At 44.3% G+C, this 16,051-nt stretch overlaps 1 protein-coding gene and 1 non-coding gene across 4 annotated transcripts in view; one reads left to right on the top strand and one right to left on the bottom strand.

Annotated features, from left to right (window-relative positions):
* SHROOM4 (shroom family member 4) overlaps window positions 1-16,051 on the top strand; it is a 274,039-nt gene that overhangs the window by 200,544 nt on the left and 57,444 nt on the right. For 2 of the 3 annotated variants that reach the window (XM_037821192.1, XM_037821190.1), the window contains exons 3-4: window positions 8,770-8,904; window positions 12,143-14,597. In XM_037821192.1, coding sequence (XP_037677120.1) covers window positions 8,770-8,904; window positions 12,143-14,597 — 2,590 coding nt within the window. Of the gene's footprint in view, window positions 1-5,501; window positions 5,725-8,769; window positions 8,905-12,142; window positions 14,598-16,051 lie in introns of those variants that run through there. The other variant, XM_037821191.1, reaches the window with a different exon arrangement.
* Window positions 1,565-1,668, bottom strand: LOC119523940. Its single transcript, XR_005214740.1, has one exon. It is a non-coding gene; the product is annotated as a U6 spliceosomal RNA (small nuclear RNA).

Below are 16,051 nucleotides of genomic sequence, written 5' to 3'. Positions count from 1 at the left end.
GTGTTTTAAAATCTGTGGTAACATTCTTTAGACCGATGATTCACAAACTTGAGCATGCATCAGAATCACCTGGAAGACTTGTTGAAACTCAGATTTCTGGGTCCCATCCCTGTTTCTGATTCAGTAAATATGGGGCAGGGCCCCAGAATTTTGTTTCTAACACGTTACCAAGTGATGTTGATGCTGATCTATTAAAAAAAAAAACTTTGAAAACCACTGGTTAGGGAAAAAACAGGAATTTGGAAGCAAAGAACTTGGGTTCAGTCTTACATGATTTTCTTCACCTTTCTGAGCCCAAGTTTCTTCTTTTCTAAAGTGGAGTTTATACAGCTGTGATGATTAAATGGAATGGTGTCTATGAATATTCTTTATGAACTGTCAATAGGGTGTACAAATACTAGCAATTAGACAGCTGTCACCCCCTACCAGATTTTCCTGTACTTTGTCCCTGTCCACCTAACTTTTTTCCCACCAAGTCCATCAGACCCCTGGAAATTAACTAAAGCCAAGAAGGCCCTGAATAGAATTCGTTTTAACCTGTTAGGGCATGGCCTTGTTACTGACCTTCACTTGACCTTCCTTTGCCTCTATCTAGCCTCCCCTCAAACTTTCCTTGTTCTTCCAGCCCCGGCACAGTCACAAAAAAACAGATCTCAGTACTAATATTGGGGTAAAAAACTGTCAGATGGAGTTTTTTAATTAGTAGAACAAACAGAGGAATCCTGCCAAGCAGCAAAGCTCTGTTTGGGGGAAGAGCATTTTGCTAGGTTGGTGGGCTCTAGGCTGATATCCCTGAGGGCAAAACCAGATGTTTGAAATAGTTAAGTGGAATCACAAGTATATTTGTAGATTCCTAACTTAGGAATGTGTCAGACATTTGTGTCAGACAGTTGCCAGGGCAAACGATACGTCCATGTAGAATGGTGTCAATTTTCTTTGGGAAGTTTTTCTCATTAGAAAAATAGTACATTTGTGGTATAGAAAATTAAATTTTCTTTTCAAAGTATAAAAAATAAAATGGCCCTTAATTCCACCACAAAAAGATAAATAACCACTGGTAAAATATTAGTGCATTTGCATCCAGCCTTTTCATGTGTACGTTTATATATAAATATATGTATGTGCATATATTTTTTGAATTGGGCTGGTACTAGGGACAAGTAAATATACTATTTTTTCACTTACCATTGTATCATGAGCCTTTTCCAGGAACATTAAATAGTCTTCAAAAATATTTTTAAAGGGCAGACTCTTATTCTATCATGTAGATGTATAATACTTCACCTAATTGTTCCTAAATATTGGACAGTTAGGATATTCCCAAATTTTTCCATTATAAATAACTCTGCAGTATATGGCACTTCATGTATATCAATGTGTGCATCTACAGTTGCTTTCTTAGGATAGACTCCTAGAAGTGTAAAGACTGAATCAAAGGGTGGGAACATTTTTTAAATTGAGATATAATACACATACCATAGAATTCGCTATTTTCAAATGTACAATTCAGTGGGTTTTCATATATTCACAAGGTTGTGTAACCATCACCACTATCAAATTCCAAAATAATATAGAACATGTCATGAATTTGCATATCATTCTTGTGCAGGGGCAATGCTAATCTTCTCTGTATTATTCCAATTTTAGTATATGTGGGCTGAAGCAAGCGTGGTAGAACATTTATATCTCTTGATAACAAATGGCCAAATCGCCCTCTAACAGGTGTGTGCCAAATTCCATTCCCATCCTGCATTGTATAAGATGGCCTATTTACCTGTAACTCTGCGGACACATTAGAAAAAGAACATCTCTGTCGTTGAAATGGCATTTTATTGTTTTGTCTCTTTTACCAGCTGTTCTTCCTCCCTCACCTGAAATATAGATGTTCTGCATAGATCTGTCTTCTACCCTTTTTCCTTTGCACACATTCACCTTGGGCAATCACAAGCACTGCAACAGTCTCAGCTGACTCTCTGTGAATAATGACCACAGATATACCCTGCCCTAACCTCTTTCCAGCACTGCAGCCCAGAGGTCAAGCTACTTCCTGGGAGTGTTTATCTATGTATTTTTGACAGCATAACAAGCAAACATGACTTAAATCAAACTCATGTCGACTTCCTTATCTAGATTATGATACTAACATTCTCCTAGGCGCCTCATGGCCATCTTAACTCCTCTTTCTCCATATCTAATTAATGGTCCAAGCCTACTGATTCTCACATCCTTCCCTTCTGCTCCTGTCAGTGGCTATAGATTTCCCTTTTATTATGTCACTAGCCTACTCACATCTCTCTGCTTCCAGTATTTCTCACATTTTCAAATCTTTTCAGAGTTATTTGTATGGTTATCTTCTTCCAACCTTCTTTAGAAAAAGAGGTGCTTCCATGTCTTAAAGATTCCAATATTTAAAAATGGAGAAATGGAAACAGAAGGTTAACTGTAAAGGCCCTAGCAAGATGAACTTACTTATCCCTACTGAAAAAGCTCAAATGCACTTCCTGACACACACCATGACATTTTGGAAAGTCTTTATTTCTACCCCAACATTCCCTTCCTTTCATATTCTCTTCCTCTGGTTTCGTTTTTAGCTAGGGATGGATCCCAAGGTGGGGAGGGTGGAGAAAAGGAACAGCTGATTTATGTGAAAGATATTGACCTATTTAGAGAGGTGAGGGCAGGGGATGGAAAGTGGGGTGGCAGTCTGATTAACAAAAGCCCCTTCTCCATAAAGTAGTATTCATCTTTCAGATGAACCAGACTAAAACTTGGAACTTTGCCACACCGATGAGAGAGCATTGTCCTGAAATTTCTCTTAAAAAAATAAATAAATATATATATATATATAATTTCCCTTTCTTTGGGTCTGTAATAACGAAGAGTCTCCAGATCACCCAGGCTACAAAGTCCTCAACTGAAGCTTACTAACAGTGTGACGGGGGTCCCTCCATGGTGTCCAAGCAGCTTTTCCCCTCTTCGGTCAGATAAACAAGCCATGCATTGTTCTGTTGGCTGGTCTGTCTGTGGGCTTCCCTTCCTGCTGAACAGGCCAGAAAGAGCTTGGGATCCTTCATGTGGGGCAGGTGGAATGTACTATTTGGGGTTGGCTGAAAGAGTCAAAGAAAGTAAATACAGCTAATCAATGATACTCTTGTGTTTCTCCTTATCCAAACACTTGCAAAAGAGGAAGGAGCCCCCAGTTGGTCATGGCCCAGACCTCAAGCTAGTCACAACCTCAAGCAACAAGGGCTATATTTTCCTTCTTGCCCTAGGTTAGGGGAAAGCCATGGTTCTTTTCCTGCTCGTCCTCCTTCTGCACCCAAGTATCTCTTGAATGGCCTACTTGGAGCCAGCCTCAGAGACGTCTAGTGCTGTATCAAACACCCTACTCACCTCCCTAACCCAGCCAGTCCCATGAACATGCTTGCATCTCTAGTCATAATTTCCTCAGCCTTACCTAGCCACTGACAGGGCCAGACTGCTATCAAACAAGTTGCTCTTTTATTTTATTAGGGATCAGCAAGCCTCATGAAGCATGCCCTATTATGGGCTGGGTTACTGAGTGGAAGGAGGAAGACAATCAGCAGACCAGAAGATTCAGAAAAGCTGAGCATGTAGGCCTGTGTAAGGACATGAGAAGAGACTGTTTTTCCTGATGCCTTTTCAGACCAGAAGTTGAAAGGAATAAGTTGGTTATTCCTTACTGTATTTCTCCTTAAAGTGTGGTTATCACCCCAGCAGCAGCAGCATCGCTCTGGAGCTTGTTAGAAACTCAGAATCTGGGCCCTATCCCAGACCTACTGAATCAAAATCTGCATTTTAACAAGATCCCCAGTTGATTAGTGTGCCCACTGAAGTTTGAGAAGCACTTGCCTGGAGTACTAGGTCTGGCTTTAGAGCTTTCTCTTAGCCAGAGTCTTCTCTTCCATCTTCATTTTGATAGAAGAAATCATTTTCCTTGTTACTAATGGTATTTTGCCCATTATTACTTCTGGCAAAGGATAATATTAATAACAGATGCCAGGCCTGCTTCACAGATGAGCAAATTGAGGCTCTGTGACTTGCCAAAGGCCAAACATCTAGGTAGAGCTGAGATTCAGTGCCAGATCTCTATGCTCCCCCAAACCCCAAACTTTTCCCCATACAGTACTTCTAACTACCAAAGGAAGGCCCATGGAGTTACATGGATGGCATCTGCCTTTTAAGGAATAAAGGTTGACCCAGACCTCCCTATGAGGTACAGAGAGAAGAGAGGGAAAGAGCATGGTCTCCCTAGAGAGGTCTCCCTAGAGAAGAAAGACATTAACATACTTGTCCTGAGGGAGCTTGAGTAAGCCCCCGCAGGGACCAGAAATTAGTATCTGCATGAGAGGTCAGGGGAAACTGGAGTGGGAATCAGAAGAACTATAAAGAAGGAAAACCCTAAATCTAAATCCCCAAGAGAAATTAACTTCTGATGTCTTAGATTGGGCTCAAGGGGTACAACAAACTCATGGGGGCTGCTCTGGGTTCTAGCTATTGCACAGGTCAGTGAAGACATCATTTGGAGCCCCTGGCTAGGGCCCAGGGCTACCATATGATAACATGCTATAGCTGGAAAGGTTGTTGGTGATGACTATGCCCAATGTTTTATTTTGAAAAGGAGGAAACAGAAGACCCAGAGAAGGGGATTGACTTACCAGAGGTCAGAGTGAATTCATGGCAGAGCCAGAGACCCTGACTCTAAACACCAGTATGCCAAAATTGCTGCTAAAGGGCAGCTTTTCTGGAGTTGGAGTCTCTGGTGTGAAACAGTTTTTTTTTTTTTTCAGTCTTCTCAGGAGCCCATCGGAAGTGCAGACCCTGTAAATATGGTCTAGAATGTTTTGTGAGCTTTTGCATTCCAGCAGGATCTTCACCTTGGAAAATCTGTAGGTCACTTACTCGGAGCTTTGTAAAATCTGCTGAACCTGGAGGCTGCCAGGCCTGGCTGATCTGGGCTTTCCTTTTCTGGGACCCAGAGGACCTGCGGAGATGGCTGGGTGGGGTCAGCTCAGTCCAGGAAGCCCAGGAATTCTTTTAAGTGTATGTGTCTGGGGTATTTTTTTCTCTCTCACTTACGTGTATTTTTAAAAATTCTTTTTAGACACCCGCTTTATCTTTCCCAAACATCATTTCCTTGCTCCTTTCCTGAGTTCTAGCAGTGGCTGGGGGCCCAGCCTCTTTATTGGTCACTTAACTGTGGAAGGGGGGGGGCCAGGGCTTATAGGAGATTGGAGCAGGGAACGGGGGGGGGGGGGGGGGGGGGGGGGGGGCGGCGCTGTTTATGCTGCTGGAGCTGCCTTTTATCCTTCACTTTGCCACCAGGGTGCTGGCTGGTTCCTGGAACAGCGTCTTCAATCCTATCCAGCTCTTGGCACTGACTTTCACTCCCCAAGGTTGTGGCCCCATCTGGGCCCAACCAGGCTGATGGCTGAATCTTGCCTTCAGTGCTATTCCTCTCTATTCTTAGAACTGAGACCTAACTGGGACTGAGCATCTTGGATCACACTCAGAATCTTGGGCTGCTGGTCCCTTGCCTCAAGAGGTCTTAACTGGAGAGCAGATGGGCCCCAGCTAAGGGAGGACCCAACCTACAGAAGGAGGACCTGAAGGCTGGCTGGAGGGGATTTTGACTGAAAGTCTGAGCTGACTGGACACCTAGCTCTCTCCTAAACCATCTTTCCACCCTGGGTAATTTCCATGGTAGGTACAGCCAGTAGCCATGGGTGCATGGCTGCTGCCCCTCCTCCCCCTCCTGCTTTCAATGTCTTTCTTTATGCTTTTTTTCACGAATAGTAATAGGCCCAATACTGGAACCTATAGACAGTTTTTTCCTTTCCCAAACTAGGGCTAGGAGTCTCCAGCTCTGGCCCCAGTTCCCTCTACTTGGCTTTTCCTCCTCCCAGCCTTTGATTTTCTCCCAGTAGTCCCAGAACCCCCACTGCTTCTGTCTGTTTGGGGACTTTTTTTACCACTCCTGGAGAAGCCATAGAGAGAGAAGGGGGATTTGTAGGCTTTGTGGCAAGGGAGTGAAGTGGCTGAAGCTGGACAGTGAGTGGCCGTATCTAGGTACTCCTGATGGGGAACACTTGCACCATCAAGAAGTCTGAAGTTGGTAACCATTATTATAGCACCTACTACTTATTGACCACTTGCTATGCATCAGACTCTGTGCTGGCTGCCTTAAAAATATTACCTCTAATCCTTACAACAATTGATTTAGGTAAGGATTATTGTTCCTTTTTTCAGATAAGAAATCTAAGGCTCAAATGGGTCAAGTGACTGGCATAGAATCACAGATCTAAGGCAGTAGAGCTAGTATATGATCCCAGATCTGCCTTACTGCTTTGTGTCTCATAGCCAACAGGCTTGGTATATTTGGTGAGATCAGCCTAATATATACAAAATGATGATGAATGATAATGAAAACATCATGTTATTATGGGCTAAATTATGAAAATGGGATTACCCAAGACAAACTCCCTGGAGAAGATGGTACTTGAGTAGTACCTTGAAGAACTGGTAGGACTTAAATTAACAAAAAGGGAGAGCGGGGGCATTCCAGGCAGAGGGAACAGCCTTAAATTTAACTAATAACTAAACTAAAATCGGTTGAGGGCTTGCCAGTCCCTGTTCTATGCACTTGATATGCATTATCTCATTTCCTTCCCACAACAACTCAATAAAGAGATACAATTTTCCCCCATTTTACTGCTTTGGAAATTAGGGCTCTGAGAAGTGGAATCATCTATCTAAAGCAACAAACCTAATAAATGGTGAATCTGGGATTCAAACCAAGGGAATGCAACTCCAGAGCCTGTCCTAGATTCTACTGAGAAGCCATCAGCATCAACAAAGGCACAGCATCGGAAAAGGATAGAGCTGGATGCAGGCACACTCCCCAAGGCCTCCTTGTGCTTTCAGCCTCCCCTCTGGGCGCTCAATCTGTATTAGAACAATGTGATTACTAAGAGGGGGCCTCACTTGGTTTTCCTTCCCCATAACTCTTAGCTACTGCTGCAGACCTGTGGCTCTGGTTCCTGACCTTTGACAAGCAGTTTCCTTTGCTCTTCCCTCATACCTCCTTGTCTGTGTCTGACCAGTTACAATTCAATCCACGTTTTCCCCAGGAAGGCCGTTTCTCCTAAGGACTACCTTTTTAGGCCTCAGCCTTCTAGAGCCTTGCACTACTGGGACCTTCTGCGTTTCTTCCAGGATGTGAGGGCATTTCCAGCTAGGACTGAATCCTCCAGCTTGATTCTGTCCACTACTGCTCCTGAGAGTTAGGGAGCTGATTTATCCTACTATATAGCAAAGTTCTTGAAAACAAGGGCCCTTATCTTATTCAACTCTGTACTCTCATTGCCTAGTATGGAGCCTGGCACAGTAAATGAGTGAATAAATTAATACATAAGCTATCATCTAGTTATCTGTCATGTACTTATTTGTCTCTGTTTCTCTTATACTCTCATTTGTCTCTTTCTGTCATCCATTTCTCTCTACTATTTATTTCACCATAATCTTTATCTGAGTTTTCTCCCTTTCTGTCATTTGTTTATTCCTCTATCATCTCTCCCTCTTCTCTCTAGCATCTGTCTTGCCCCCTACACCATCTGTCTCTCCCTGTCCTCTTTCATTCTCTCTTTCTTTCTTTCTCTCCCTCTTTACCTCCCTCTCCTTTTCCCTCTCCCTCCCTCCCTTCCTCCTTCCTTGTCTCCCCTTTCTCTCTCCCCTTCTTCTCTCCCTCTTTCATTCTCTTTTTCAATAATCTCTTTACTTTCTGGCATTGCTCATGCCCACGTGTGTTGTTCCTCATATCATTCTTCCCCATGTTCAAGGGTGGCATCTAGTCACATGACATTTGCCAGGAGACAGGGATAGGTCCTGTCTAAGGCAGTCAGTACAAGAGTTGTGGCTGCAGCCTTCAGCATCAGACTCTATGGCTGCCTTCAGGGCCTTAGCCTCTGACCTCTTTCCCTTCCTTTACTTCTAGCCTGCTAAGCAGCCAGTCCAGCTGAGCACTGTGCCCTTCACCACTTTGTTCTATTTTCCCTCATAGGGATCAGGGCTCCCTGCTACCACTTTACCTACAAACTCTGGTGTCTTACTTCTGTGCTCATCTTATCCTTTACTCTCTTAATGCCTTTGCTATACTCTATTTGAACTAGTTCTCTGTCCCTCACTAAGTTGTAGGCTCTCAAGGGCAGGCTGTGCTTGATTCAGTTCTATATTCCCAGAGCTACACATAGATGGCACATAGCAACTATACCAATACTTATTAAATGAATGAGTGAAAATTGGAGAAATCACAGCCCACTGTTGACTTGTTTGAACGTCTCAATCACTTGCCTATTCTTTTCTCAGAAAAAAAATGTAAAGATTGACCAGATTGATTTTTTTTCTCAAAGAGAAGTGAGGGTAAGCTTACTGTTCACTGGCCAGCAGCACTCATTTATTCTACAAGTATTTGTTGTGCATCTACTATGTGTCTGGCACTGTTGTACATGCTTGGGGTATATCAGTAAACAAAACAGCCTCATGGAGCTGGCATTCTTTATCTCCAGGCATCATTCCCAGGGTGAAAGAGGTTTGAGTACCAGGAGCTGAGGAAGGCCACTAAGATTCCCACAGCTCCTTGCAAGATGTTCTACTTCATAAGAAGGAAAGGGGGTGGGGAGCAGAAGCTGCCTGGGAAGTGATTTCAGCTCTGGTTCCCCAAGCTGACTTCCTGTCCCTTTCTTGCTGTAGGAGGAACGCCCCTGTCAGTAGGCCGCACTCATGGCATGTGGCCAAGCTGCTGGAGGGATGCCCTGAAGCGGCCACCACCATGCATTTCCCTTCTGAAGCCTTCAGCTTGTCCTGGCATTCGGGCTGCAACCCAAGGTGAGTCTAGAGCCCTCCCTTCAGTATGATCTGCAAGGTCGGTAACTCTGTGGTTCATCCTCTGCTCTAGTCCCTGTTAGATTTTATAGAGCTTAGAGTGGTATTATAATGGAAAATAAACTGGGAGTACAGAAAACTTGGGTTTTGGCCCTAATCTCCTGATAACTCTCTGTGTGACTGCTCACTCTCTGGGCCAGTCTCTTTCCTTCTGAAAAATGTTCCCTTGAAATATTTCCCTCACTTGGCTTTCAAGATACCACACTCTCCTGCTTTTCATCCTATCACTCGCTGCTACTTCTCAGTCTCTTTTTCTGGTCCCTCCTCATATCCCTTACCTCTTAATGTATGAGAGCCCAAGGGCTCAGTTTTGGACCTTTTCTCTCACTACATCAACTCACTGATAATGTCATACAATATTCATCAGCTCTGTTACAGAGCCAAAGCCTTCAAACTGGGAACCTCCCTAAATAATACGATTTCCCTGCTGTGAGGATCACTCCATTCAGGCTGTGGGGACTGCTGTCTGTTGTTAAAACAACTGCCCAGAAGAGGCAGAAAATTTTTTCAGAAAGTTCAGATCCAGCAGAGATGCTGGCCTCAGCTGCCTTTGTCCTTCCACAATGAGATCTTCCCTCCAAGAAGGGATTTCTTTTGAAGAGTCTCAGGGAAGCTAAGGATTGAGTTTTTTTTTTTTTTAATACAATTTTATTGAGATACATTCACACCCCATATAATCAATCAAAATATACAATCAGTGGCTCACAGTTTCATAATATAGTTGTGCATTCATCGCCACAATCAATTTTAGAACATTTTCATTAATCCAAAATAAAGAAAATAATATGAAAAAATAGGAAAAGATATAAAAAAGAACACCCAAACCATCCCATACCCTTTATACCCCCTATTAGTTATATATTTTTTGTCTTTACTTTCTTACTCATCTGTCCATACACTGGGTAAAGGGAGTGTCAGTCACAAGGTTTTCACAGGTACACAGTCACACCATAAAACCTGTATACTTATACAGTCATCTTCAAGAATCAAGGCTACTAGATTATAGTTCAACAGTTTCAGGTATTTCCTTCTAGCTATTCTGATATACTAAAAACTAAAAAGGGATATCTATATAATGCATAAGAATAACCTCCAGAATGACCTCTCAACTCTATTTGAAATATCTCAGCCACTGAAAGTTTATTTTGTTCCATTTCTTTTCCCCCTTTTGGTCAAGAAAGCATTCTCAATCCCACGATGCCAGGTCCAGAATCATCCCTGGGAGTCATGTCCCACGTTGCCAGGGAGACTTACACCCCTGGGAATCATGTCCCACATAGAGGGGAGAGTAGTGTGTTTATTTGCAGAGTTGGCTGAGAGAGAGAGGCCACATCTGTGCAACAAAAAAAGGTTCTCTGGGGGTGACTCAGGCATAATTATAAGTAGGCTTAACTTCCCCTTTGCAGGACTAAGTTTCATAAGGGCAAGCCCCCAAATTGAGGGCTTGACTTATTAAATTGGGAATCCCTAATGCTTGAGAGAATATCAGGAATTCCCCAGGTGGGGAAGTTTAATATTTCCACATTTTTCTTAGGGTTGAGTTTGAGCCCACTCAGTGAATTAATTTGACATGGGAAGCCAGAGGCTCAGGGTGGAGACAGTTTTATTCTGGAAGTATACATAGAATCATATTCTGAACTTGGCTTCTATTTGGTTTGGGTATATGGGTTTTTTATTCAGCAGGAAGGGTGATGGAGTGGGTAGCAGATCCCTTGCCAACAAAGGAATTGATGAATTCCTACCAAAGAGGCCAAGTGAGCAGAGTGACTAAGGAGCAAAGCAAGGAGGGATCAAGAATTAGGGGAGGCTGACCTGAGCATATACTGGGCTTCTGCCACACACAGCTCAACTTTGGCCTTCTGGACTATGACCTTTTCTGAGAGAAGCCTGTCACCTCTGGGGTTCTACCCATGGGAAGTTACTGGCATGGCTTGGCACAGTTTGACTTTGTGTATGGGAAACGGTACTTAAAATTCAAGTTATTATCTGATGTTGGCCCCTTCCTTGTCTCCCCAATTTGGCTTTGGTATTGGGGAGGAGGGGGCATGGGTAGGCAAGGGTCACTACAGTACCAATGACAGTAGTAGAGATTATACTGATAACAATAACAAAAACAATCAAAATATAGCCCTTTTTAGGTAACTGGGCTGTGATAAGGACTTCACATTTATTAACTGATTTCATCTACACAGCAACACTCTGATGTAGATATTATTATTATTCTATGTAACAGATGGTAGAGAGCAGATGAGCATTGGCATCACAGAGACCTGGGTTCAAATCCCAGCTCTGTTTCTTTAGCAGCTTTTTGAGCTTGTCACTTTACCTCTTTCAGCTTCAGTTTTCTCAGTTGTATAGTGAGGATAATAACACCTTCCTTTCGGCTCGAAATGAGACATTGCAAAATGCCTGGCACATTATAACCCCTCAGTAAATGATCAGGATTACTATTATCAAGAAAACAAGAACAGGAGAATTCCTCAAGTCTGATTCTCTTTGTGCCACTAGCTAGCTGGTTAATCTTGAAAAAGTCACCTACTTCCCTTTGCTGGGCTCGCTTTAAACCAGTGAACCTGACAGTGTGGTCCCTGTACCAGCAGGCATCATCATCACCTGGGAACATGTTAGAAGTGCAAATATCCAAGCTCTGCCCAGACTAAAATTCTAAGGGTGAAGCCCCATAACCTGTGTTTTAACAAGCCCTCCATGTAATGGTGATACACACTCAAGTTTGAGAACCTCTGATTTACAAAAGTTCCTAGCTGAAATTGAATCAGTCCTTTAGGCCCCATCTCTAATGCTGATAATCTATGATTATCTCTCCTAGCAGAGAACTATATGCTGACTCCCTGGGGATGGGGACAGCAGAGAAGCAATTGCAGACTAGTTGATGGTGGGGAAACAGAGTAGAACTCCATGGAGTTCTCACACTTTTAGACTTTGGGACGTTTTCCAAATCCTCTCCCATATGCTGATTGGTCTCCAATTTTACCATGTCCCTGTGGCACACCAGTGTCCATCTCTTTTCCTGTTTCCTTTCTTCTCCTTTTGCCTTGCTGCCCTCTCATTTGTGACATGGGTTCCTCTGGGTTGTCCTACCTTCTACCATGGCAGGGATGCCTAGGGTGGGAAAAGGGTCTGGCAACTTGGCTAACTAACTAGTATGCTCTGTGTCTTGCAGTGACGTGTGTGTACAGTGGTGTCCACTCTCCCGGCACTGTAGTACCGAGAAAAGCAGCTCCATTGGCAGCATGGAGAGCCTGGAACAACCAGGCCAAGCCACCTATGAAGCCCATCTCTTGCCCATTGACCAAAACATGTACCCCAACCAGCGTGACTCAGCCTACAGCTCCTTCTCAGCCAGCTCAAATGCCTCTGACTGTGCCCTTTCTCTCAGGCCAGAGGATTCAGCCTCTGGGGACTGCATCATACAAGGCTCAGGGCCAACTAAGGCCCCCAATGGCCAGCCCAATGTAGCTGAGACCTCAGGAGGGGGCCGGCGTGCCAATGGGGGCCATCTGACCCCCAACTCCCAAACGTCATCCAGCTCACAGGAGGGCCATCAATCAGGGCCTACCAAGGCCTCTCGAGGCCCACCACAACCTCCAGTGAGGCGGGACAGCCTTCAGGCCTCCAGAGCCCAACTCCTCAATGGAGATCAGCACAGGGCTGCTGAGCCTTTGGACTCCTTGCAACAGGAGAAACCAAGCTCAGAAACCACACTGGCTCAAAGAAACCCTAACAAGTTCTGCTGCCTCAGAGGGCAAGACCAAGTAATGAGTGAGGGCCATCAGAACTGTGAGGTCAGCCAGCCTTCTGACTCCAGCCAGGAAGGCTCTGAGCATCTAGTGATGGAGTCCTTAGCCAAAGCTGCCAGATCCCCCAAAACCTGTGAGAAAACTTCCAGCATAGATTCCAGCCCACTCAATAAGGCTTCACCAGAGCTGGCTAAGGCGTCTTCTGTTGGCAACCCTCCACACCTCACAAGGTCCACAGGGCATCGTCATAGTGCCCCTGAACAGCTGCTGGTATCCCACCTGCAGCATATGCACCTTGATGCCAGGGGCAGCAAGGGTATGGAGCTCCCAACTGGGCAGGATAGGCACCAGTGGACCCTGTCTCCCTTGCATACTAGCCACACAGGGAGGAAAAGTCCATGTCCCCCTGAAGAAGGAACCCAGGACCAGCCCAGCAAAGAGAGAAAGACCAAGTCAGTGGATGATAGGCCTTTGGGTTCACGACCCCAAAGCCCAAGCAGTTCCCCACATGGGGAAGCTGATGTACACCTTCCAGAAAGAGGTTTCATGGACCCAAACAGAGCAGGCAGTGAATTGGCCATCCAGAAGACCTCTGCCTCTGGCTCCCCTGTTCAACAAACCAGAGACTGTTCTTCAACCACTAAAGTAGCTAGCAGCACTGAAGCAACTGAACAAGGGGACAATGAGCACAAGGAGTGTATCTCAGTGGGTGGTAGGCGAAGTGGAAGGACACGGGGCCGCTCAATCCAAAACCGGCGGAAGAGTGAGCGTTTTGCTACCAACCTGCGTAATGAAATTCAGAGGAGGAAGGCACAACTCCAGAAAAGCAAGGGTCCTTTGTCACAGCTGTGTGACACTAAGGAGCCAGTGGAAGAGACTGAGGAGCCCCCAGAAAGTCCTCCACTCCCTGCCTCTAACTCATCTGTTCTATCTTTATATAAAAAGCCACCTAGCCCCAAAGAAAAAGTCTTCAACAGGAGCATGATACTCAGGGCTAGGTCTTCGGAGTGCCTTAGCCAAGCCCCTGAGAGCCATGAATCTAGGACAGGTTTGGAAGGACAAGTAAGCCCAGGCCAGAGGCCTGGCCAGCCCTCTATGGGCCTGAACCCTCGGTGGAAAGCATCTGACCCATCATTCTCAGACTCAGAGAAAGCTAATGCTCACTGTGGGGTCCATGGAGGTCATTGGAGATGGTCTCCTGAGAATAACCTGCAGCCACATGTGGCACTAACTATGGAAGGCCCTTCCAACCCTGGTAATAAAGAATTGAAGGTTTCTACTGCCCAAGCTGGGGAGGAAGCTATCCTCTTGCCCTTTGCAGACAGAAGAAAGTTCTTTGAAGAGAGTAGCAAATCCTTATCTACATCTCATTTGCCAGGTTTAACCAAGCATAACAATAAGACTTTTACCCAGAGACCAAAGCCTATAGACCGAAACTTCCATCCAATGAGCTCTAGGTATAGGGACTCGAGACACTATCCCATGGACCAATCATGTCATTCTACAGACCAACAATATCATTCCATGTCACCTCTTCAGTCAGAAACTCCCACTTACCCAGAATGTTTTGCAAGTAAAAGTCTAGAACAACCCATGTGTCGTAAGCCACTGCACTGTGGTAATTTTGACTACCGCAGGACCTGCTCTTACTCCTGCAGTGTTCAGGGAGCTGCAGTCCATGACCCTTGCATTTATTGTCCTGGGGAAATCTGTCCTGCCTTGCTAAAGAGAAATATGATGCCAAACTGCTACAACTGCCGGTGCCACCACCACCAGTGCATCCAGTGTTCAGCTTGCTATAATCCTCAGCACAGTACCCTCAAGGATGGCAGCTTGGAACCTGGCAACACTTGGAAAACCAGGAAGCTGACAGTGCAGGTGAGGACTTGGTTCTTGGGTAGGTGTTTGAAAATATAAAATTATGATTCCTTAGAAATGTATAGTCCTGGCTCCGCCAGATGGTGGCTTCGTAATCTTGGGCAAGACACTCTGCCAACCACACTGTAGTTTTCTCATCTTTAGAGGCAGATAAAAATAAATTTTACTTCATAAAATGTACATAACTGTGATTTATATCTTGCTGTAAAATTGGTATCTTATTGACCTTGAGCAAGTCATTCAGCCACCCAAACTTGCAGTTATGTAGTATCTATAGTGAAAAACAAATTAATTTTTACCCCATAAAATGACCACTACTATGAAAAGTCTCTTTACCTCATTTCTAAAGTGGGGAGAAATAATGGCTGCCTCATGGATCAGTTGTGAGGATCAAATAAGATTGTGTATGTAGAGTGCCAGACACAGTGCCTGATACAAAATAGCATTTATTCCCTTTTATTTCCCGCTTAAAAACTCTTTGGCGTGGCTAAGTTTGCAAATGCTCCTCAGGCTTTGCAATCAGAGAACTGACTTGATCTTGATCTTTCTTAAACTCCAAATCATCTCCCCTTCTCCAGGCTATCTCCATCAGAGACCCAAGTCTAGATTGTCTGCTGCTACCCCTGGCTATGACCTATGACCTTAAACACAAGCCACTACCATCCCCCAGTGTCGTGGTTTGCCAAGGCTGCTATAACAATGTACCAAGACTGGTTTAAACAGAAATTTCTCTTTTCACAGTTCTAGGAGCAAGATGTCTGAAATCAAGGTATTGGTAGGGCAATGCTTCCTCTTAAAGGGAATAATTCATTCTATGCCTCTCCCCTGCTGGTGGGTAGCTGGCAATCCATGGCATTCCTTTGCTTGTGGTGGCATAATTCAATCTCTGCCTCCATCACATGGCTTGCTCTCGCTCTCTTGCGTTCTCTCTCTCTCTCTCTCTCTCCCTCTCCCCAAATTTTCTCTCCTTATAAGGACACTAGTGATATTGGATTATGACACCCCCCAATCCATTTTGGCTTCATCTTAACTAACAACATCTTCAAAGATCCTATTTACAAATAAATTCACATTTATAGGACCAGGGATTAGGACTGGAACATGTCTTTTTGGGGGACACAGTTCAATCCATAACACCCAGGGTACTTCTTGGCAGACTTCTAGTGGCCTTGCCAACTCAGTGCCAGATCCCTTCCCCATGGCTTCCATAGTATTTGCCTTTTGGCTGGTACACGCAAACCAAAAGTTAATTCCTACATCGAACTGTTGTTGATTTGGCAGACATTTCTAAAATGGCCTAATGTATGAAACTGATCAATATATATATTCTCTGTGAAAAGGAACTTTGGAAGTAAAAGAAGCCTTACACGAGAGTACATGCTGTATGATTCATTTTATATGAAGTTCTAAAACAGATAAAAATATTCTATGGAGAAAAAATATCAGAACAGTGG

This window comes from Choloepus didactylus, chromosome X, assembly GCF_015220235.1.
Source record: "Choloepus didactylus isolate mChoDid1 chromosome X, mChoDid1.pri, whole genome shotgun sequence".
Classification (NCBI taxonomy): domain Eukaryota; kingdom Metazoa; phylum Chordata; class Mammalia; order Pilosa; family Megalonychidae; genus Choloepus; species Choloepus didactylus.
This window is presented reverse-complemented; position numbering and strand designations above follow the sequence as displayed.